This window comes from Carettochelys insculpta, chromosome 3 (assembly GCF_033958435.1).
Source record: "Carettochelys insculpta isolate YL-2023 chromosome 3, ASM3395843v1, whole genome shotgun sequence".
Classification (NCBI taxonomy): Eukaryota; Metazoa; Chordata; order Testudines; family Carettochelyidae; genus Carettochelys; species Carettochelys insculpta.
The window spans coordinates 55,599,177-55,623,741 of record NC_134139.1 but is presented as its reverse complement, the minus strand read 5'-3'; the positions used below and the strand labels follow the sequence as shown (position 1 = coordinate 55,623,741).

Below are 24,565 nucleotides of genomic sequence, written 5' to 3'. Positions count from 1 at the left end.
CCAGCAAGGACTTGGTCAAGACGAGACTTAAAAACCTCTAGGGATGGAGATTTTACCACCTCTCTAGGTAAAGCAGTTGAGTGCTTCACCACCTTCCTGGTGAAATGGTTTTTCTTAATATCCAACCTACACCTCCCCCTCTGTAACTTGTTGCTCATCCTCTTTAAAGTCCCCTTAAGGAAGTTGAAGGCTGCTATCAAATCACCCCTAACCCTTTTCTGCAAACTAAATAAGCCCAGATCCCTCAGCCTCTCCTCACAGATCATGTGCTACATCCCCCAAATCATTTTTTTTGCCCTCCACTGGACCCACTCCAGTGCATGCACATCTCTTCTATACTGGGGGCCCAGAACTGGATGCAATACTCTAGATGTGGCCTGGCCAGTGCCGAATAGATGGGAATAATATCTTCTTTAGATCTGCTGGAAATGTTCGTCTTAATGCACCCTATATGCCATTAGCCTTTTTGGCTACAAGGACACACTGTTGGCTCATATCCAGCCTCTGATCCACTGTAATCCCCAGTGCCTTTTCTGCTGTACTGCTACTTAACCAGTAGGTCCCCAGCCTGTAACAATATATGGGATTCTTCCATCCCAAGTGCAGGATACTGCACTTGTCCTTGTTGAACTTCATCAGATAACTCTTGGCCCAATCTTCCAATGTATCTAAGTGACTCTGTACCCTAGCCTTACCCGCCAACATATCTATCTGTCCCCACACCTTAGTATCATCTGCAAATTTGCTGAGGATGCAATCCATCACCTCATCCAGGTCATTAACAAAGATGTTGAACAGTATCAGCCCCAGAACTGATCCCTGGGGCACTCTGCTTGAAACCGACTGCCAACCAGACATTGAGCCGTTGATCGCTACCCATTGGGCCCAACCATCTAGCCAGCTTTCTGTCCACCTTACAGTCCATTTATTGGGTCCATACTGCCTTAAGTTGTGTGCAAGAATATTGTGGGAGACTATCAAAAGCTTTGCAGAAGTCCTGGTATATCACATCCATTTATTTCCCCGTGTCCACAGAGCCAGTTACCTTATCATAGAAGCTAGTCAGATTGGTCAGGCATGACTTGCCCTTGGTGAATCCATGCTGACTACTCTTGATCACTTTCCCCTCTTCTAAGTGCTTCAAAATGGATTCCTTGAGGATCCCCTCCATGATTTTTCTGGGCACTGAGGTACGGCTGACAGATCTATAGTTTCCTGGATTGTCTTTCTTTCCCTTTTTAAGATGGGCACTACATTTGCTTTTTTTCCAATCATCTGGGACCTCTCCCAATCTCCACACATTTTCGAAGATAATGGCCAAAGGCTCTGCAATCACACTTGCCAATTCCCTCAGTATCCTTGGATGCATTAAATCCGGACCCATGGATCTATGTGTGTCTAGCTTTTCTAAATAGCCCTTAACCTGTTCTTTCCCACTGATCACTGCCTGGCTCCTTCCCATACTGCATTGCCTAGTGCCATAGTCTAGAAGCTGAATTTGTCCATGAAGACTGAAGCAAAAAAAGCATTGAGTATTTCAGCCTTTCCCACATCATCTGTCACCAGGTTACCTCCCTCATGCAATAATGCCCCCACCCCGTCCCTGATCAGCCTCTTGTTGGTAATGTGTCTGCGAAAACTCTTCTTATTACCCTTCACATTCCTCGCTAGCTGCAGTTCTAATTGTGGTTTTGCCTTCCTGAGTACTCCCTGGCATTCTCCAACAATATATTTACTTATATATATAGACAATATATAGACTTCTCCTTAGTCATCTGTTCAAGTTTCCACTTCTTATGTGCATCCCTTTTGAGTTTAAGCACCCCAAGGATTTCCTTGGTAAGCCAAGCTGGTTGCCTACTATATTTGCTTTTCGTACTGCGCATCAGGATGGCTTGTTCCTGTGCCTTCAATAAGGCTTTTTGTAAATACTGCTAGTTCTCCTGAACTCCTTTGCCCTTCATATTAGGTTCCATCAGTTTTCTGAAGGAGTCGAAGTCTGCTCTTATGAAATCAAGTGTCTGTGTTTTACTGCTCACCTTCCTTCCTTTTGTCAGGATTCTGAAATCTACCATCTCATGATCACTGCAGCCCAGGTTGCCACCCCTTTATGTTTTTCCTACTAGTTCTTCCTGGTTTGTGAGCATCAGGTCAAGCTGCACAAAGCCCCAGTTGATTTCTTCAGCACTTGTACCACGAAGTTATCCCCAATATTCTCCAAAAACTTGCTGGATTATCTGTGTGCTGCTGTATTGGTCTCCCCACAGATGTCAGGGTGATTGAAGTCTCCCATGAGAAACAGGGCCTGTGATTTGGAAGCTTCTCTTCAAGTGCTGTTCTGTGTGCATTACCTATTTCTTCCTTGCTTAGCCTTGCCATGTCTCTTTTTTTCTTCAACTGTGCCTTACACTTTGTCTTGAGTTTCATCTTGATATTTTTGATCACTAGACTGTGGTCCAAGTCTATATCTGCTCCTTGGAAAGTTTGGCACTGCTGTACTGATGTTACCCATCTTCTTCTTCTCAAGACCATATCTATTGTGTTCTTCGACTTCCCGTCATTCAGTCGCCATGTCCACTTCCTACAGCCATTTTGTTGGAATCTCATGTTGTAGATCACCACCTCATGCTTCATAGCAAATTAGAGTAGTTTCTTGCCTTGTTCATTTCTTTCTGTGTATACAAACCTTCCCATGATTCTCTCCCAAACTTTATCTGTTCCAATCTCCTCCAGTGATCAACACATCTCTCTTAGGTATCTCCTCCAGTATTTTGTCAAGTCTTGATAGATAGAATAGCTCAATCTCTTCCTTTGTACTGTTCGAAGTGGGTGCATATACCTGAATGACTGAGATGTTGAATGGTTTTGTTTCGACTCTCGCTACCATCATTCTTCAACTCACTGGTTTGTATCCTAACAATGCTTCTCTAGCTCTTTTGCTAAGAAGGAATCTGACTCCTGCCTCACGCTTCCTTTCATTCCCTGAACAAATGACTTTGCAACCACACATCTCTCCTGACGCCATCCAATGCATCACATCAGTATCTCTCCATCTCTTTTCAAAGCAGCTCTGACTTTCCAGTCACTCACACTGCTTGGATGTTCCATGATCCAGTTGATAGTACATGTGTTAACTTGTAACTTTCTTCTGGTAGCCAATTTATCAACCCAACCCCGATCACTCGATTGGTGCCACGGACATTGTTTGTCTGGGTAATGTCTGAGCCGGCATCTTTTGTCAGTTAGTCATAGTGGCATCAGATTTCATTCGTATTGTTGTTTCATGATCAGCTCATCATCACTCATCTGATGGACCCTCCTCCTTTATCCAGGCTTGGGACTGGCGTGGAATCCCTAGAGGCTTCTTGATAGAGTTAGTGTAGACACAGCCAGAGAAAAAAGATATAAAAATAAAATACAGTTATCTGGATGCATATTATGTTAAAGTTTATAAAGAGGTCAGCCCAACTTTGTTATAGCATTCTGGTAAGAGTCAGTCTTTCAAACTTCTTAAGTGGGTTTGCCCTCTTGATTATATGTGTATGTCTGGCTTTATATAAAAAATAATCCAGGGACAGCCCAGCTGTGTCTTCACATGGTTTGGGACTTTGACCTCTGCTTTCTTGAACCATGTAACATAGTCAAGACTCATCATCTCTGAAGGCAAAGTTTTAAAGGCTATATATTTTTGGCATAGTCCATGTTGGGAATTTAACATTAACTACAAACAGAAATTAAGTAGGAAATGCATTGACTCCCATTTATTTTATACGTCTTTTACTATGGATGCCTTCACTCTTAGATATATGGTTTCATTTGAAAGGGGAGAGGTTTGGCTTTTTTAAGATTTTTAGGTATTGGATTGGTCTGATAAAACATCTGTAAGCAGCTACGAAGCAGCAGTGGGATTTGCTTCTGTAGTCTGAGTTGTCATTTTTCTGGAGGACAAATTTTTGTAACTAGTGTTTTGCACACATATTATAATCAGTTTCTTGGACAAACTGTTGGCATACATTCTGGTGGTTCTTCCAGGACCTGTTCTCCTAGATGCAAACCACTTAATGCAAGGATCTGAGACCTCAAATGACACTGAAGGTGATAAGGACTTTGTATCTTTGACCCCTTGCTGATTTGCTGAGGCATCCAAAAAATATGCCGAACAGCAAAGCCTGTTCATAACTAGAGATTATGAAGTCTGTTACAAAACCTTAGTATATGGCAATATCGGAGATGACCTGTGCTTGCCAGTTGGGAGGTGTGGGGGGGGTGGCATGGTGCAGAGTGAGGGCAGCTGTTTCAGCAGTGTTAATGAGCATGCACAATCTGTGTAAGCATGTTCATTTCTAACCAAGCAAAAATCTGGGGTGGGGGGGACGAGATGAACTTGCATTTCCCCAAAATGCATTGCTGCTGGGCAGCATAATAATTGACTAATGGTACTTCTATGATGATCATTTAATTTTATTTTAATGGTATGATATATATTTGTAGGTTTGTAAAGGTTGGAGTGGCAGAGTGGAAGCAAATGGAGTTTAAACAGTGGTTTCTGACACATCCAGGACAGGTGGTACTTCTTGTGGTAAGTATAATTGACAACCCATTCAGATCTGAAAAATGCCATTGCCATTTGTATTTGTTTTGCACATCTGTTTCAGTTAGAAACTCTGCCTTTACTTATCCAAATCCCATGCTGCTAATGCTATATGAATGCAGTATTCTAAATTTCAGTACAAAATTTTTAACTATTTGATTGATAACATGATTCTTTTAAACAACCCATTTTATTTCTGCAGTTTTAATCCTGCTTCTGTACTCTGGTTCTTTGATTATTGGAGATGGTTGGAGCAATTTAAAAGTTGCCTGAGAGTGGGAATATTTTGTATTCCCCAGCAGTCAAGGAAAAAGAGAAGAGATAGTCATCTTGATATGAGGGCCTCAAATTGAATAGGCTTAAAATAGCAGAATAATGGGAACAGGGTAATTTTAAACGCTGTAACACAAGTATGCAGAAAAAAATATGCTAATTATATTTAAATTTTATTTATGAATGCAGAAAAATCAATAATATTTCCAGAGTTAGTAACCCAAGGTGAAATACAGAAGACTATGACATTTTAGAAGATAGTTAAAATTAAAAAAAAAATCTGTACAGTGTGAAAAATATAATTTTGTCTGTGTTAAGAACAGAAATATCACATAAACATGGGGTTCACCTACCATTATTCATCATAAGCAAACTTTGTCTTCATTGGAACTGTCAGTGGAGTAAAGTAGTGGTCAACACAAAGATGTCAAAATCTAGCCCCAAGTTAATAAACCAATCTGTGTTTATGCAACATACACTTTTGAATTCAAAGAAGTAGAAGCTGTAATTAATGTTTCCAAAATAATCTTTGACATTTTAGAGCCAAATTATGTTCAGTAAGGATTGTACAAGAAGTTTCCACAGTTATGATCCAAAAATGGCACTGAAGGGAGTCCATGATGAACTCATCCATCATCTAGAACACCTTGCAGAGATGGCATCTGACATTCTTCAGCTTCACAAGCAAATCACATTAGAGGCATTGCTTACTCTGTACATCCACTGTAGGGACTTACTTTCCAGTCTGATAGAAAAACAAATCTTCAAAATGGAGGATTTTGAATGGACAAGGTATCAGGTTTTTAAATTATAGATGGGGGTAATAGCAACACCTAATTACTTCCCGTTATACACTGTGCTCAGTTGCTTATACCTTTGCCAGACTTTAAGTGGTAGGCTGAAGTTTTCTATGCTGGGCTTATACTTCAAGTTCAGGATGGTTTTGTATGTATGTGTCTGTCTGTCTGTCTTTTAATTTTGGTCGAAAAGATTGACTTTGTCTGGGAACAAATATAAAGAAAAATGCTTATTTTCTTTGGGACGCTGTGGCCTGTTCTTTGGGACACTGTGTCAGCTTATACTTTGCACAGGGAGTTGAAATTTGGCAGGAAAGTAGTCTTTGCCAATCTTATCAAAATCTGCCTAAATTTGGCCAAATTATATGCACATGCCCCGTAGAGAGTTGCTGGGACAGAAGAGGGCAGGCTACAACCCATGGGCCACGTCTGGCTAGCTGGACCCTTCTGTCCAACCCTCTATCTCCTACCTGGGAGGCTAGCCTCCCCAGTCCCCCTCTTCCTGCCCACCCCCCCAAACTCCTGCAGCCTCATGGCCCATAGTGCTCAGGCAGTGTGCTCATTGCATCACCAGCTTTGATGCTCTGAGTGGTACAGTCAGGGGGCAGGAGAATTTCTGGGGGTAGATGGATATCAAGGGAAGGTTGGCAAGGAGGCAGGCAGTCCTGGGGGGTGGGAAGCAGTGGGGGTTGGATAGGATGTGGGAGGGTCCGAGGGGCAGTCAGGGGGCAGAGGGAGTTGGATATAGTGCAGTGTGGGGAGTCAGAGGTCAGGGAGTTGGGGGGCTAGATAGGGGATAGAGGCTGGACCACCCCAGCTGTTTGGAGAGATACAGCTTCCCTTAGTGTGACTCTCAGGCCAAAAAGTTTTCCACAGTTGTGCTACAGGCTTTCAACTAAATTCCCCAATATTCTGTCCATATTGGGAATGTTTCAGTTTGTGACTTTCTTGACAGGTGTAGCTCTGGGTTGCTACTGGATAGGTTGGGGACAGATACCAGAACTATGAGCAAAAAGCCTTCATCTACTCTACTTTAATATCCTTCCATCTCCACTGGGCGCATGGACCATGTAGAAAGTATCTGCCTGGTTCTAATGTAAAAGGGACAGGAGCTGAATGAGGAGATGTTGAGGGAGTAGAATGGGACTGGGAATCTAGGATGGAAATGGGGAGAGACAGGCTTGAAAGCACATGAGGAGTCAGAGTGACAGAGGAGAATGGGACTGGCTATACAGAGATTGGGACAAGGAACCATGTGTAGGTATAACACTGAGATTGAATGATGAGCTGGGTATGATGAGCAGTATGTCAAAGTGCGCTACAAAACGTATAGTTTGTGGTAGCATGATCCATAAGACCCAATAGTGCCTGACAAGCTGATTTGCTCTGTGTTAAAAACCTGGTTGCTGCCCTCTGATTTTGTGGTGCTTTTACTGATATATTCAATGTTCCATGTCACCATGATAATGTGATGCTTTATTTTCAGGGCATAATGCAGTTAACTGCGCTTTCTAAATTTTCTCCGATTTATAATTCTATTTTTTTTTTTTTACTTTTTCTGCATCTTCATCTCTAATTTGTTCCAGCATTGAAAAATCTGTGCATCTTCCACACACTGCATACATTTGATGTGAATTCCTTTGTTATTCATTTTACAAGATTTTGATTCACAAATATAATTCCAGGCAGTTGCGTTATGAATGGAATGAAATGAACAGCACTTGTAGGATAGTTCAAGGTAATGCCTCGTTTGCTTATGGCTATGAGTACTTGGGCTGTTCCTCTCGATTGGTTATTACACCACTTACTGACCGGTGCTGGTTAACCCTTACTGGAGCGCTACACTTGAATCTAGGAGGCTGTCTTGCTGGTCCAGCTGGTACAGGAAAAACTGAGACTGTCAAAGACCTGTCAAAAGTAAGTACCATATGGTGATATGACAAAATACATTCAGTGCATTTATGACATTTCCTTTTAGAGAACAACCAGTAGTTTTTTCTGCTATACGATGTCTGTTCATCACTAATGGGTAACACATCTCATTTTTGGAATTTGAATGTGATCCAGTGATGATGTTGAAGGCTTCAGGACTTAGGTCAGAGCAACGTATTTTCTGCCTCCAGCAATGTTGGTGGTTTGGTGTCTACTTGCTGTTTTGTTCTATAACCTATATTTTATTTGTTTTAATGTAGTAGTGAATTAAATTCAGCCTTTAGCCCATCTGCCACTTTCCTAAGATGAAAAATTAATAGAGGATTGAAATGCTCATCTTCTGCCTTCTCCCTTACAGTATTTTTGGCATGTGATAGCACTATCCTCTTATCTGTTAGCAGAAAAGTCCTTGATGCATGAGTCAAGTCCAAGGGCAGTTTGACTTATTCAAGAACTTTCAAGAGCAAGCTAAGCCTTGCTTCCATATGTTGCCAATCCTGGCTCTGCCAGGGAGTGGGCCTTTGCGTCAGCAAGGCATGCTGAAGCCTCAGCCCCAGGCTCAGCTCCAAGCCGTGACTCATCATGGAAGGCTTGACCACAAATAGGACCACAGAAATGAGTGTTTCACACCCCATTAAGGGGTAAATATTACAAACTCTAGAGAAACTAGGTTCCCTAAAGACAAAAACAAAGGTGCTTTTCATAAGGCAGCGCAATTTGTATAGTGAATGTATAGTCAAAACTTTTTTCCTTTGTTTTCCCACCCAGAGGAAGAGATTAGTGGGTCTTTTGTCCTCTGAGGCTTTCTTTCTTTTTAACAATGCTCTGAATCAAATTCGTTGCTCTTCCTCCACTCTACAGCAGGGAATCATAAAAATGTAGCACTGGAAGGGATAAGATTCATTCATCTTTTCTCCAGACTAAACGAATCTATTCTTTTCTATCATTCATTGCAGGTCATGTTTTCTAGAGTTTTGGTCTTTTTTTTTTCCCCTCTCTTCGAGCTTTTCTCCAGTTTGTTTACACCTTTCCCAAAGTTTGGAGGCATCTAGAATTGGATACAGTACTCCAGCTGAGCCTTATCAATGCTGACTAAAATGAAGAATTACTTCTCATGTCTTACTCACAGTGCTCCTGTGAATACATCTTTAAAGGGTGACAGACTGATCTTTCCTTTTCAGACTCTATCAGTATGCGTTTCTAGGTAGTGGACAATGTGAGCTCCTGAGCTGTACTTCTGCACAACTGAGAGCAGAGGTCTGCCCTCCTACACTTCCTATCACCTTCTGAGATGCTCTGCTTTCGTTTTTACAGCCCATCTTCAATCTGTATATGCTTTGTAGGTGTAGCAGGATCAGGCGATCTAATATAAAAGTTTCTCGTTCTCTAGTGTGGAGTTTATATATCCCATTGCATACGATTCCCCTCAAAAGAGGACCTACAGTCATATCCTCCAAATCCAGGTCTCCATCATCTTGGAGGGCGTATGTGGAAAATTTGCATTTTGGTGGGCCTTCCTAGCTCAGTGAAATACCTGAAACTGTATGGATGTAGGGAAAAGTATCACTTTTCTAATTCTAGGTTTGGCATAAATCTAGGTTTGGCGTGCTTTATAGAATTTAACCAGAGAAGAGGGACAATGGTCTATTTCTAGTCAGAATGGATTTCTGAACAAATACTGTGTTTTAGGGGCTAATCTGCACCCCATTGCACAACTAAAGCTTTCTTTTCTATGACGGAACAGGCCACCTCCTAAGGTAACAGTTTTCTGTTGTACAGAGGGCAAGATCTTCTTGCCCAGCTTCCTGGAAATTGAAGGGCTACAACCTGGTCTGCATCAGAGGTATCTGTTTGCAATGTGGTTGCAGAAGTACCAGCTCCTGGCATAGATGATCTTTTAAAGTCCTAAATGCCTTCTCACAGGCCTCTACAAAGTGTTTTTCATAAGACTATTGTCCTTCATGATGTCTGTGAGATGTGTTGCAATCATGGCAAAGTCTGGTATAAGTCTTCTATAATTCCCTGGTAGCTCAAAAAGTGTTTTGTTTATTTGCCATTAAGATGGGACAGGTAGCTAAAATCTGCACTTTACCAGCTAGCGTTTATAACTTGCCTCCATCCCACAATATTAAAACAGAAATATGTAACTTTCTAATCTGCCATTGTACAATTGGCTGTCTGTGCAGTGAGTCTTGCACTCACTTGAAGGTCCATAGGAAGTGGCATCCCAATTATGATTGTAAATCATGTAGTTTACATAGGTTGCAGCATATTGGCTGTGCAGTTACAGCACTTGGTCCATGCGTTCTTGAAAAGTCGATGCTGCCCTTTAGAGGCAGAATGTCATAATGTAGAATTGTATTGTCTGAGTGAGGTAGATTAAGCTGTTTTTTTTCCTGCTGCTCCAAGTCCAAGGGATCTGCCCTAGACCTCACAAAGGGGTATTGACAGAGATATATTTGAGTCGAGCCTTTCCAGTAATTCATCCATCTTGGGTAGTGTGGCAGACCAGAAGTGGCAGCCAGCGAATGTCTGATGGAGGGTGAAAGTTCTGGGTGCTGGAGTAATGCCTTTTTGTTTCCCTTCTAAGTTCCCAGAGAGTGCAGACCTGCAGGCTGGATAGGCAGCTGGGGCTTATTAGGAATCAGCCAACCACTGCTTGCAATCAAGCACCTGGTACCAGTTAAGGCTTCCAGGCTCCCTATAAAAGGTTTTCCCCAGGCAGTAGGAGAGAGGGCAGTGCCCAGAGAGGAGGAGGATGGAGCAGAACAGGCCAAGTGAAGCCATGGGACGTCAGCCACCAGGTACCAGAGGGAAGTGGTGGGAGCAGAGGCCCTGGGAAAGGTTGCTGCCATGGGACAGGGGTGAAAGCCCCACAGGCTCCCTTCCTTCCTAGGGTTCTTGGGCCAGAGTCCAGGGCAGTGAGTGGGACTGGACTCCCACTGCACCCTTCCCCTGGAAGGGTACCCAACTTGGACCAAACTGGGACAGCCTGAGTCTGGCGGAGAGGATCATACTCCACCTTACTCAAGACTGGTCTGTGATGCAAATGGCTTGGTAAAGGGAGACCCTTGCCTTTGGGAAGCTTCAGGGCAATGAAAGGGCCTCTCTGAGTCTCTGAGGTACACAAGGATCTGCCTGAAAGTACAGGACCCCTGCGGGACAGTCGAGGGGTTTGTCACAGTAGCTATCAAACATCATTATTGCATTTAAAGTTCTGAAATCAGTAAAGCAGCATGTGGTCTCATCTGATTTTGATACCAACAAAATGAAATTTTCCCACTCATAGTAAGATTGATTCACCTCTAGCAGGACTGGGATGAACATGTCCATATTCTCAACTAGTTTGGAAGGGGGCACTCAACAACTGCACTTTCTAGTGGTCAGGCAGGGGTGCAGTAAGTTGTCTTTCTCTCTAAAGTGATCTCTTTTTAGTTATGTGTTTTGTTTTTGTGAGAACTCTCCCTTCTTTTGTGGCTTAGCTCCTGACTAGGTTACCCATTCCACTCTACCTCTTTTGCCATATGCAAGAAAAAAAAAAGCTAGTCACAGGCAGATCAGCTCTTTCACTGCCTATATAGCCTTCAATGTGTTCATCTCAATTTGGCTACTTGGAGTCTAGGAGCTTGAAGATTCAGGTTCTTCCCAGATGTATTCTTCACTAAGATAAAGATTCCTATTGATAATCTGTCTTTGGGAGTTCGTTGGGTGCCCAGACCCACCCTTTTGAGGGGGCTCCAATCCAGGGTGCAGTAGTTTGCAGCTAAATTGTGTACCTTGTGTTAAGTAGATGCCTTCTTAGATAATTTCCTACTTAAGTGCTTTTCTTCACCACCCAGAGCCCTTAGTACCTTGTTCTCCAATGTGGGATTTGCATACTACATCAGAACATCCCAGAATGGTGGGTTGTTTTGGGGGTTTTTTTTTTTTGGTAAATGTATTACGTTGTTGACTCCCAATTAGTTTGTGATCCATTATAACTCCCAGATTCTTTTCTTCGATATTCCTTCCCAAGCACTCATTTCCAATTTGTGTTTATATGGTTTATTATTCCTTCCTAATGGCAATACTTCCTATTTAACTAGGACAATTTCTTCAGTTTAAGATAATTTTGAATCCCATCTCTGCCCTCCAAAATGCTTGCAAGCCCCCATAGTTTGCTGATGTCCACAAACTTTATACATGTACTCATTATGCCATTATCCAATCATTTATGAAGCAGGACCAGGACAGGCTCCTACATCACTATACTCAATATCTCCTTCCAGCTTGAGTGAGCTTGCAGAGAGAAGCCCGTTATTTGTATGAAGCCTTGCCTCAGCCTGCAGTGCAACGGGAATTGTGCCTGTCTGATATTCAGCCCTGGCCCTCATGCAGGGAAAGAAACTCAGAGACTAATGAATAGGAAGAGATCTCTGTTGTTGCCATTCCATAGGCTGGCTTGGAATCTGTGGAGGAAAGGTACAGCTGTGGCAGCTCCCGCTGGCCCAGGGCTCCTCTGGGGAGGTTGAATAGGGACTTAGGGGTCATCTAGCCTGGAGCTTCTCTGGCCTGAGGGTGCATAGGAGTTCTGGGGGCTCTTCTGAGGGCTCCACCCACTGGTGGGGGCAAGAGATCTTGGGATGTGGGGATAGGTGCAGTAGCAGAAAGGGTGTAGCTAGGGACTGGTCTCCCCAAAGTGGGGCTCCATACAGCATCCATGCATCCCTTCATGATAATGTGATGGTAATTGTTCCCAAATAACTCTACATGTCAAAGCTGTTTTTCATAGAGTGTGCTTCTATTTCTGACTATTAGTCTACTCTAAAAATAATTAAAACACTGCTTAAACTTTATCATCCTGCTTCTGTGATTCACTGTGTATTACTTGCCATTAGTGATGAATAAGCAAAGAAAGTGTGCAACAGAATAAGAAATTTCTTCTGGTAGAATTGAATTGAAGGGAATATTGTTTGTAACCATTTAAAGCTTATGCCCCAAAATATCTGTTTAGTCTACAAGTTACCACAGGACTTCTCATTGCATTTGAGGATACAGATTAACATGGCTACTCCTCTGATATCTCCCACCCAGACTTCCTACCCTGCTTCAGCCCCCTCCATCCAAGACCTCTCACCTCCATCCTGATCCATAGCTTATTCCTGTACCCTACCCAACTCCGGCCCAATTTGCCCACTCCTGCACCTTCCCTCCTGACCAGACCTCATATCCCTGGCCCACATAGAGTCAGGGACCATATCAGTGAGGGGTGTGGAGTTTTTTCTTTTCTTTCTCATTTCTGTCTCCCCCCCACTGGTTTGTCTATGGATTAGTGGCCCCTGACCTGAAAAACTTCTCCATCTTTGCTGTCAGCTTGGAAATAGACACTGTATCTGCATACTTCTTGGTACTATTTCCCTAGTACAGTGGGTTCCTGATTTTTGTTTTTGACTCTCTTGGACCGTGTCTACACTAGCCCCAAACTTTGAAATGGCCATGTAAATGGCCATTTCAAAGTTTACTAATGAAGTGCTGAAATACATATTCAGCACCTCATTAGCATGCGGGTGGCCGTGGCACTTCGAAATTGACGCGGCTCATCCCGACGGGGCTCCTTTTTGAAAGGACCCTGCCTACTTCGATGTCCCCTTATTCCTATCTGCTCATGGGAATAAGGGGACTTTGAAGTAGGCGGGGTCCTTTCAAAAAGGAGCCCTGTTGGGATGAGCCGCGCGGCAGCGAGCCACGTCAATTTCGAAGCGCCACGGCCGCCTGCATGCTAATGAAGTGCTGAATAGTTTGGGGCTACTGTAGACGTAGCCTTAGAAAAGTTAGATGTCTATAAGTCAGCAGGGCCTGATGAAATACATCCTAGAATACTCAAGGAGCTGATAGAGGAGGTATCTGAGCCATTAGCTATCATCTTTGGAAAATCATGGGAGACAGGAGAGATTCCAGAAGACTGGAAAAAGGCAAATATAGTGCCCACCTATAAAAATGGGGAATGAGAACAATGCAGGAAACTACAGACCAGTAATGGAACAAGTAATTAAGGAAATCATCTGCAAACACTTGGAAGGTGGGAAGGTGATAGGGAACAGCCATCATGGATTTGTGAAGAACAAATCATGTTAAACCAATCTGATAGCTTTCTTTGATTGGATAACGAGCCTTGTGGATAGGAGAGAAGTGGTAGATGTGGTATACCTAGACTTTAGTAAAGCATTTGATACGGTCTCACACGATGTTCTTATCAATAAACTAGGCAAATACAACTTAGATGGGCCTACTGTAAGGTGGGTGCAAAACTGGCTGGATAACCATATTCAGAGAGTAGTTATTAGTGGTTCTCAATCCTGCTGGAAAGGTATAGCAAATGAGGTTCCACAATGGTTTGTTTTGGGACTGGTTCTGTTCAATATCTTCATCAACGATTTAAATATTGGTATAGAAAGTACACTTATTAAGTTTGCAGATGACACCAAACTAGGAGGGGTTGCAACTGCATTGGAGGATAGGGTCAAAATTCAAAATGATAAGGACAAATTGGAGAAATTTAGGGGTTGATCCTGCTTGAAGCAGGGAGCTGGGCTGGACTAGATGACCTCCTGAGGTCCCTTCCAGCCCTGTGATTCTGTGAAATGGTCTGAGGTAAACAGGATGAAGTTTAATAAAGACAAATGCAAAGTGTTCCACTTAGGAAGGAACAATCATTTTCACACATACAGAATGGGAAGCAACTGTCTAGGAAGGAGTATGGCAGAAAGGGATCTAGGGGTTATAGTGCACCACAACTTAAATATGAGTCAACAGTATGATGCTGTTGCAAAAAAAGCAAACATGATTCTGGGATGCATTAACAGGTGTGTTGTGAACAAGACACGAGAAGTCATTATTTTGCTCTACTCTGCACTGGTTAGGCCTCATTTGGAGTATTATGTTCAGTTCTGGGCACCACATTTCAAGAAAGATGTGGAGAAATTGGAAAGGGCCCAGAAAAGAGCAACAAGAATGATTAAAGGTCTAGAGAACATGACCTGCGAAGAAAGGCCAAAAGAACTGGGCTTGTTTAGTTTGGAAAAAAGAAGATTGATGGAAGTTCATGATGGCAGTTTTCAGGTATCTAAAAGGGTGTCGTAAGGAGGAGAAGAAGTTTTTCCTAATGTCCAACCGAAACCTCCCTTGCTGCAGTTTAAGCCTATTGCTTCTTGTTCTATCCTCAGAGGCCAAGAAGAACAAGTTTTCTAACTGTCAGGGTAGTCAAACTGGAATAAATTTCCTAGGGAGGTTGACGAATCTCCATCTCTGGAGATATTTAAGAACTGGTTAGATAAATGTCTGTCTGGGATGGTCTAGACAGTACTTGGTCCTGCCATGAGGGCAGGGCTCGATGACCTCTCAAGGTTCCTTCCAGTCTAGTATTCTATGATTCTATGATTTGAACCAGCCTGCGCCTTCAACTCAGTCAGGCACAACCTGCCCCAAGCCAGGGGCCAAAAAGTCTTTTTGAAGATGTGCCTTAGAGCAACATACCAGACATGGCCGTGGATCCTGCCTTCCTTCCATCTAGTAACCATCTTTTCCACTTCCTCCTGGCCTTAACCTCTACAACGTCAGATCACTGGGTTGTGGCTACTGTTTCCCAGTGGTTATACCCTCCAGTTCCTTTCTCACACTGCCTTCCTAATCTCCTACCCCTGTCTCTCATCAGGGACACTTCTCATCCAGAATGTTCAGGAGGTGTTATGGATGGTCATGGTGGAAAAAGTTTTGTCCAGGTTCCAGAACGTGGGGTTTTATTTCCAATGCTTCCTAATCCCAAAGTCCAGGGGAGGTCTGTGGTCCGGTTTGGACCTGAGGGACCTCAACAGATATTTAAGGAAACTCAAGTTTGGCATTGCCTCTATAGCTTCTATCATTACCTCTCTGGATCTAGGCGACTGCCCTCACCCTTGATGTGAAGAACATGTTCTTCCACATAGTGATATTTCCAAGTCACATGAGGTTATTTCATTTTGCAGTGGGATCCACTCACTATCAATTTTCAGTCCTCCTCTTACTATCAATTTTCAGTCCTCTTCTTCAGGTTGGCTAAGGCCCCCAAGGTTGTTCACTAAATGTATGGGGGAAATAGCAACCTATCTCAGGTGATGGGACATCCAGATCTACGCTAATCTATATGAATAGCTATTCAAAGATCATGGGCTCTGATCTGTTGTGATCTGATGCTTCTAGACCCATGCCGGTTGTTGGGTTTCCCAGTCAGTGACAAAGTCAATGTTAGTATTAGTACAAAGGATAGAATTCATTGGGACAGTGACTTGACCCACATCAGGGCATTCTTGCCTCTAAACAGATTCCAGGCTCTGGTGGACCTCATTCAAGAGGTGTCCATACATCTTCTGACTATGGCCAGGGTTTACCTTTGCCACTTGGGGCATATGGTGGTGTGCATGCACAATGTCCACTATGCCAGCCTCTGCACGCATCCTGTCCCTTTGAAGTCTGGGGGAAAGAAACTCCCACAGGTATCTTTATCAATTAAGGATAGGCAAGGATATTATAGACTTAGAACTTACAAATAATAGAAGTAATATTCATGAGCCTATATCATCAGATTTTGTATGCTACAACTCTCTTCACAGATTCTCAGTTCCCATTCCTTTTATCATTATTGAAATCTCTGATGTTAATGATGGCTAAGAACTCTCTCTTTGAATTTAAAATTTTGTTGGGTGAATTTTTGGAAGATTGGTCTAACTGGCAAGATTGATACCCACCCCACAGCGAAGTCGGATCTGGAGAAGGAAAAACCTAAAACTTGGACTCAGACTCAAGACAGAAATATACAGAACGTTATTACTATTCTTAAAGTTAAGACAAATTGTGTCTTCTTTTTGGTTTAGCGTAGAAAGGATCTCTGATATTTTAGAAATCCTGTCATGGCTGAAATACTTCCATGAACAATTTCTTTTCTCTTAGAAATCCTTTCACTATTTTAATCTTAGAAAATGAAAAAAGGTTGGCCTTTTGATACTTGACATAAATGGAACCCTGTACTCAATTTTGGTTTTTTTTCCAGGGGATTGTATTCACACAGTCCCTTACAGATATTGATCTAAATTAGCTAGTGGTTGATAAAGTTTACTTTTATTTACTTCATTACTTTGAAGTTTTTAAGGCACTGTTATTCTCCTGATGTGTACGAGAGATTAGAAATGGAATTTTCTTATTGGAATATAATTTCTAGAATCTAGAATTTGAGGATATCATCCTCTCTAAAGTAGGAAGTATTTGACTGGGATCCCACTTTATAGGACAGTCTCAAATAAGATATAATTTTTCAAGTCCTCAAGAGAAGGCTGATTCTCTTATATATCCCAAAAGTTTGCATCAACTCTTCTTGAAGAACAATGTAGAACTTTTTATACTGTTGATTTAACTGGATCTTCCAAATTTGACCTGCTGGGCTCTTCTTTAAGCCCGCCAATTTTACTATAACCTCTCCCTGAAAAGTTGTCTTTTATGGGAGTCTTACAGTACAATTCCAAAAGAATGCTCTCCCCACCATTTTATTTTCACAATTTGCCATGCAGATTACTCATCAGAATAATAAGGTATTTTTACAGAAACAACTTCTTATAATCCGATTCCATTTTTTAAGTTTCACTAGGTTGTCCAATTTCTTTTCCTCCACATAGGGAGAGATTTTGTCTGAACAGTTTACATATTTTATCCTATAATTCATTTGGATATAAAATATTAATTGTATGGATTTTTTAAAAATTTTTGGAAACCTGTAATTTGATTTTTACCTTAAACTCGTTTTTCTGAATCTGAAGATGTACTCTTTTCTGGATTTGAATCATTTTTTTCCAGGAGGAAGTTGTTTGTCAAAAATGGATTATCTATCAGCAGAGCTTGATTTCTTTCCTCCTGAAAGTGAAGATTTTACTTTTGAAATCAACATGTCAGCACCAGTGTTCCTTCTATTTTTGCCTTCCACATGCAGAATAAATTTCATGTGCATCATGGCATGTGCAGATCTGCACCACGAACTCAGAAACACATGATGCTGGCTGTGGGTGCTCTACTAGTTAGTATTTTAATCTCTCATGGGTGATCATCAAAGTGCTCAGTTTATAGGGAATTCTGGTCAAGACATTCAGAAGCTTATACATCCTGGAAACAAATTTAATATAAAAGAATTTGGAGATGAGGCAATTGTGTGGGTTTTGCCTCATCTCCCTTTTTTATTTAATGATTAACTTCCTCATTTTATTCTGAGTCATTTGGGAGGTATTTGGATGAGCAAATTGGCATGATAGGTCTTAAATTTCCTATGGCTCCGCTAATTATTTTGGATGATTTCATAGTTCATATCTCCCAATACGTGGTATCAAGGAAAAGTATTGAAGAGTGTCAGCTCGTCACCCTGGAACTCTAGAGATCAGGTAGTTTATGTATTTGGACAAAAATTAAAGGCTTTTACCTGATACATGTAAATGGAAGAAGTGTGAAGGATAGAGAAGATTATTTTACCTACATTTCATTAATTAGTGTTGTTGATTCTATTATCATCCTGACTGGGCAGCTGACAAACTTTGCCAGGCCTTGGACAATATGCGGGGGGACAGGGAGGTGACAGGCAACTCTGAGACCCTGGAAGGGGTGGATCCATGAGTGGAAGCAGCAGGGCTTGGGCTAGCCTTTCCCGCCAGCTGTTCAATGCCACCCAGAGCTCCAGTGGCCACTGTAGAGATGGTGGCAGCTTGAGAGCTGTGGGCTCCTTTAAATCATCAGACCTTGGAGCAGCTGCCTCCTTTATTCCTCCACCCCTTCACCTCCAGCAGGCCTTCATCCTGATAATTAATTGGTCATTCTATAAACCTTTTTCTATACTTCTGTCACCCAGATAGTGACCACCAGCCTTTCTCTGAAATTGTGAATGATGTGCAATTCCTCTTTGAATGCTTGTTCATATCTATTTGAGTTAGGCATGCATGCATGCATGGCTGTCGTACGGTTTCCTCTAGCAACTAGCCAGCTGAGGAGCCCCCTGGAGTTGCACCTATACAAAGCCCATATATGACCCAGCCAACCCAGTGCCCCTCAGTTCCTTTCTTACTGCTAATGGTGGCTGTTTGATTGTTCTAGTCAAGTACCTATTGCGACATCACAGATCTCTAGCCTTTTCTGTGCAAATAGCTGTAAACCATTGTTTTTGGTTCATTTAGTCTTCCTTGCTCATCAGGTAGGGAAATTCTTTCTCGTCCTACCATTCACTCTTAGGAGGTTCAGGGATGAAGTAATTCCAGGGCTTTAAGCAGTGCTGTGACTGCTTAAAGTCTGTGCCAATGAGCGACCCTTGTGACTCCTGCCTTTGTTTGGATGAAACTCATCAAGCAGTAAGTGCTGTATTTGAAGGGTTTTCAAGCCCTGAACTTGTAAAGAGTGTGACTTTTGGCTCTGTCAATTCCTCATGGAATCAGCACTTGAAGTGCTGCAGCAAAGCTCTGTGCCTCTGTCCTTGGTGTGTGGCACACCATCTTATGCTCTGGGCTCAGCACCCAGGAAGGGCTCCACTCGCCCAAAACTGCTGGCATGGCACTTCTCCAACTTTCTGGTGCACACCTCCACTGAGTCTGTCAACTGTAGCATACTCATCACAGATGATCTCCTGGGGCCTGTGATCCTGATGCCCCTGCATCATGTGCAGAGTCCCATCCTCTTGAATTCACTCAGAGGGGATCCAGTGCCAGTTGGTCCTTTGACACCTGATACGTATCAGGCAGCCTCTGAACTCAAGGGAATATGAGCTCTCCGGTGCACATTGAGGCTCCTGCCCCTCAACACGTGTCCAGGGGTATGCCTTTTCTGCTGCCTGCACTTGTCCAGGTGTCATTTCCCACTCCTTGGGCCTGTCTTGAGTCCTGGCATGGCCACTGGAGGCATTGCCATTCCGATTTGCGAGCTGGATGCCTTCACAGGTTTTTTCTTTGTCCTGTTTGAAGACAGCACATTCTCTATCCAGGGCCTTGGTTGCAGGCTCTTCAGATTCTGAATCTTTGGCATGCTGTGCTTTTCCAGTCCCAATGCCATCTTTAAGCTTGTCTTCAGGTTCTGAAGTTCACCTGACACAGGCTGTGCCACAACCATGTTTCCATTCAGGGACTTGGTCCTGTTCCCTGCACTGGTCTGGGTCTTCTTGTCAGGACTTTCCTGGGTCAGACTCTCAATGTGCATCCTCTGTGGTGCCAAAGATCTCGACTCTTTGATGTTCCCACTCCCTGCAAAGATCTTGCGCTTGAGACAGGTCTCCGTCTCAGCACCAGTCCTGATCCTGGTGCTGGTCCCCATATTGGCACTGGTTTCGATCTCCTCACTGATCCATATCCCAACATCTGTCTTGCTCTCAGTGCCATTCTACCTCCTGGAGATGGTCCCATTCTCTATGCCAGGATACCTCTTGGCTCCAGTCTCATTCCCAGTGCTGGGATAGGGACCCACACCAATCAGCTTCTCCTTTTCCTGTCTCATCATGGCACTACTCTGCTTGATGATGTTCTCCTGGGCACTGGTCCATTTCTTAGCATCCTTTGCCGCTGCACCATTCTTGCTTTCTCTCACCTTGTCAGTCCTGTGAGACCACATGCACCAAGCCAGTCATTGGCTGTGCTCATTTGGTAGCTGCTCTGGGAACAGCCTGTCGTTGGCCTTTCCAATCTTGTTCAGTGGCTCTCCAATGTCGGACCCCCAACACCTGGAACAGGACTCTGCTACTGCCCAGTGGCCTCCAACTCAGTACCCATATTGTCTGCCTGGTCACATACTACTATGACTACTGCTTAACCCTTGTACTCCACATGGAGCATAGGTCATCTACAAGTCTCTTCCATTTCACTCTGTCTTGGGACAAAACTTCTAGCTGGCTCCAGGAGTACCCCAGTTGTTTCCCTTCAGTCTCAGTACACCTCTGTGTTCTCTGAGATCTTCCTCTTTTTTGCGTTTTCCTTGTGGATTCCATGTGAGAGTTTAATGGACTATGCTGGATGATGGTTTTCTGAGCATATGACATAGCCATTGCCACTTTCTTCTCTTGAAATCAGTGTCCATTGATTCTTGCCCTGCTCTGCTCAAAAGCTCCTCATTTGTGATGAAGCCTTGCCATTTGATGTAAAGGATGTACCTCAAGCTTCTGTTTATGAATGTCTGTAGCTTGTGATTTGGACTCTTTAGTATGCCAGGTCTGACATCCAGACAAGAGCACACTCTTTACATTTGTGTTGAAGATCCACAGTTTCGTCTTCACAGATATTATTTGTGAACTCCGTATGAGACTGAGTCTTGAATGCAGTTGTTGCTTTCCCTATCCTGGCATTGATATTCTTATCTTTTCCTCCATCTATGCCCATAATATTCCCCAAGTAGGTAAACTGCTCCACATCATCCAGGTCATCCCCTCTGAGTGGGATGGTGGTGGTGTTGTACTGGTTTATACTGATTGTCTTGGTCTTTCCCTTGTTAGTGTTCAGCCTAGTTATTGAGGCAGTTTTGTCTAGCTTTGTGACCTTTTCTTCAATGTTTTCATATTGGTGTGAAAGGAGGGATGTATCATCAGCAAAATCAATGTCCTCTAGCTGTTTGAAAAGTGTCCACTGTATGCCTTGTTGATGGCCATCTGTTGTCCTGTTCATAACATTTACCTCAAAAGCTCCTGCTGCTGCTGCTAGCTATCCCCCTCATGGCTCCCACTACTCCTGACGTGACATCTCCTCCTCCTCTTCACCCTGCATCAGTGGTGCTCTCCTTGGAATCCTCTATCTCTTCCCCAGATGAAGCCACAGCAAGTGCATCAGCCTCAGGGCCTCCATCTACTGACTGTAGAGTGCTTCAGCAGCTTTGCTGCCATCCAGCCGCCAGCCTTCCTCTTCTGGCGGAGGAAGTTACCGAGTCTGATCACATCTTGTGGCCCTTCCCTTTACCAAAACTATCATGACTGCTCACTGTACTATTTGTCAGGCCACTAGCCTCTATGCCCCTGACTGCTCGTGGAGTAGAACTCTAGTACTTTGTGCCAGCAAAAGGCTATGAGTACCTGTCCACCCATTCAGTACCTGGCTCGTTGGTGGTGGATGCTGTGAACGAGAGAGCACCAAGGCTGGGAGGTCCTAGCTCCTATGTCCAAAGACACCGGATGCCTAGGCCTCTTTGGATTAAAGGTCTATTCAATGGGGGCCTTATATCTTGGGTGACTAACCAGTTAGTCATCCTTAGCCACGAAAATTATGACTCCTGGGCTGGAGCATTCAAATTTTAAAAGGTCCTCACTGAGGATCTGAGGGAAGAGTTCTCAGCCTTTATGCAGGAGGGCAAGGTGGTATCTTGCACCTGCCTCCAAGTGGCCATCAGTGTGGGTGACTCTGTAACCTGCTGTATTGCCTCAAGCATCGTCATGTGCTGGGTGGCCTGGCTGGGGCCATCAGGGCTACCTCCAGAGGTCCTATGGGCCATTCAGGATCTCCCTTTTGAATGCTGAGGGTTGTTCACTCCACAGACCAACACCTACCTTCATCCTCAAGGACTGTCACAGTATCATTAAGTATTTAGGCATGCGCATACCTGCTACACAGCAGAAACCGTTCAAGCTGCAGCCTCAGCAACATCAGCAACAGTTTAGGCCCTTGCAACCTCACAGGTACTCAGACTTCCATCAACAAAACAGCCTTTACTCCAGCCATCAGCCTCCCCATCAACAGTACAGGACTGGTTGTGGACAATCAGAGTTCTGCTTCAGCGCTACTTTTGATGGTATACTCATGATCAGAGTACTTGCACCACTGGACCCTACCTTACCCTTTTTAAACAGACTTTATCCGTTCCTCCAGGCCTGGTCAGACATCACATCAGAGTGATGTGTCCTCAGGACTATTGCTTTGGGATACACTATCCCATTCCACCCCTCTAAGTCCTCCCTCCCCCATTCCTCTTCATGGACCCTTCTCGTGAGCAGGTCCTCCTCATAGAGATTGTCACTTCTAAACTATGGGATGGTGGAGGAGGTGTCCCCTCAGTATAGGGGCAGGGGTTTCTGCACTCAATACTTCCTGGTTCCCAAGGCAAATGGAAGGGTTGTGACCCATCCTGGGCCTCCAGGAGAGCAGCAAGTTTGTGGTGTCCCATAAGTTCCACATGGTATCTTTGGGCACCATTATCCCCTCTCTGGATCTGAGGGACTGGTACACTGCTCTCGACTCAAAGGACACTTACGTCCACATTTCCATCCATCCATCCAACTGCCATCACCTCTGGCTCACAGTGGGCCACCTGCACCTTCAATTCATGGCTGTCCTTTTCATTCTTTCCAGGAACACCAGGGTGTTTACTAAATGCATGGCTGCCTTCCTCCACCATTGTGGTGCCCAGATGCACCTGCACCTGGATGACTGGCTCCTCTGTGGGCAGTCTGCAAATCAGGTGCAGTTGTAGATGGCATTCACCTGATGAGCTGTGGACAGGCTGGACTTGCTGCTCAACCTGGCAAAGCCCTCGATGACACTCAGTGAATAGAGTTCATTGGGATGGTGCTTGACAACGTGTAAGCCAGGGTATTCCTCCCCACTCAGTGCTGCTGAGCTCTTGTTCAGCTCCTGCTTACCTTCTCCAAGTTTCCTCTCACCATGGTCCGCACATATCTCCAGCTGGTGGGGACATGGCATCCTGCACATGTGGTGCCATTCTCCAGGCTCCATCGCTGACCTCTCTGGTTGTGGTTGGCCTCGCTGTACTGTCCCAGCTGGGATGGCCTTGATATGGTCATGACTCTGCCTCTCCAGGTCTCCAACATTATCTGCTGGAAGCTGTGTCTCCATAATATCCTTGTAGGCATTCTCTTTCAGACTTTTCCGCCCACCATTTGAATGGTCACAGACTCATCAGCTTTAGGCTGGAGTGCTCACCTGGGATGTCTCACTACTTGGGCGTTATGGGCAGCAGAGGAGCTATCACTCCACATCAACATGTGCAAGCTCCGAGCCATCCAGATTGCTTGTCTGGCATGTCTATCTCATCTCCATGGCCACTGCATAGCACTCATGATGGACAATACAGTGATCATATATTATGTCAACCAGAGGGGAGAGGGAGAACAGGCGGATGTGCTCCTCTATGCTTTGCTCAGAATTCCCGCAGGCATTCTGCATAGCTCACTCCATTCACCTGGAGGCATGCTATCTCCCATGGTCTAGAACCAGCTGGTCGACTGCCTCAGTCATCAGTTTCCAGCCCACAAGTGATCGATCTGCATGGAGATCATCCACTCAATTTTCTGAAAATGGGGCTTTCCTTGGCTGGACCTCTTCGCATCCCAGAACAAGTGCCCTGCATTCTCCTCCTTCTGGGGCCTCGTTTGAGGCTCCACAGTGAGACCCATTCCTTATTCCGTGGACCCAAGGGCTGCTGTACACCTTTTATCCATCTCCCCTTGTGAACAATGTACTTCTCAAGGTTCTCAGGGACAAGGCAGACGTAATCTTCATAGCCCCAGCCTGGGTTCACCAGCATTGGTAACCCATGCTAATGGAGCTTTCTGTGCTTCTGCTCATGTGACTTGCCCTGGTTCTGGCCCTTATCATGCAAAACCATGGTAGCCTCCGCCACCCAGACCTCCAGTGTCTTCACCTCATGGTGTGGCCACTTCATGGTTGACGCCTGCTGGGCAGACTTGCTCGGAGCTGGTACTGTGGGTCCTCCTTAGCAGCCACAGACAGTCCATGCAATGGTCCTCTATGGGTAAGTGGTTGTGCTTCTTCTGTTGGTGCACCCAGCACAGTCTTGTGCCTGTGTCTACCTTTGTCCCACAGGAATTAAAATACCTTATGTCTCTGAAGCAACAGGGCCTTGATTCTTCATTCATCAAGGTGCACCTCGCAGCCATATAGGTCTTCCACCATGGGGAAGGCGTGAGTTCTGTGTTTGTGCATCTCTTGGTGGG

General features: G+C 44.1%; 1 protein-coding gene across 1 annotated transcript in view; it reads left to right on the top strand.

Annotated features, from left to right (window-relative positions):
* DNAH14 (dynein axonemal heavy chain 14) overlaps positions 1 to 24,565 on the top strand; it is a gene marked incomplete at its 5' end in the record, with an annotated part of 447,359 nt that overhangs the window by 125,935 nt on the left and 296,859 nt on the right. The window contains 3 exons of the mRNA XM_074988409.1: positions 4,492 to 4,579; positions 5,406 to 5,656; positions 7,347 to 7,578. Of these exons, the coding sequence (XP_074844510.1) occupies positions 4,492 to 4,579; positions 5,406 to 5,656; positions 7,347 to 7,578 (571 nt within the window). The remainder of the gene's footprint in view (positions 1 to 4,491; positions 4,580 to 5,405; positions 5,657 to 7,346; positions 7,579 to 24,565) is intronic.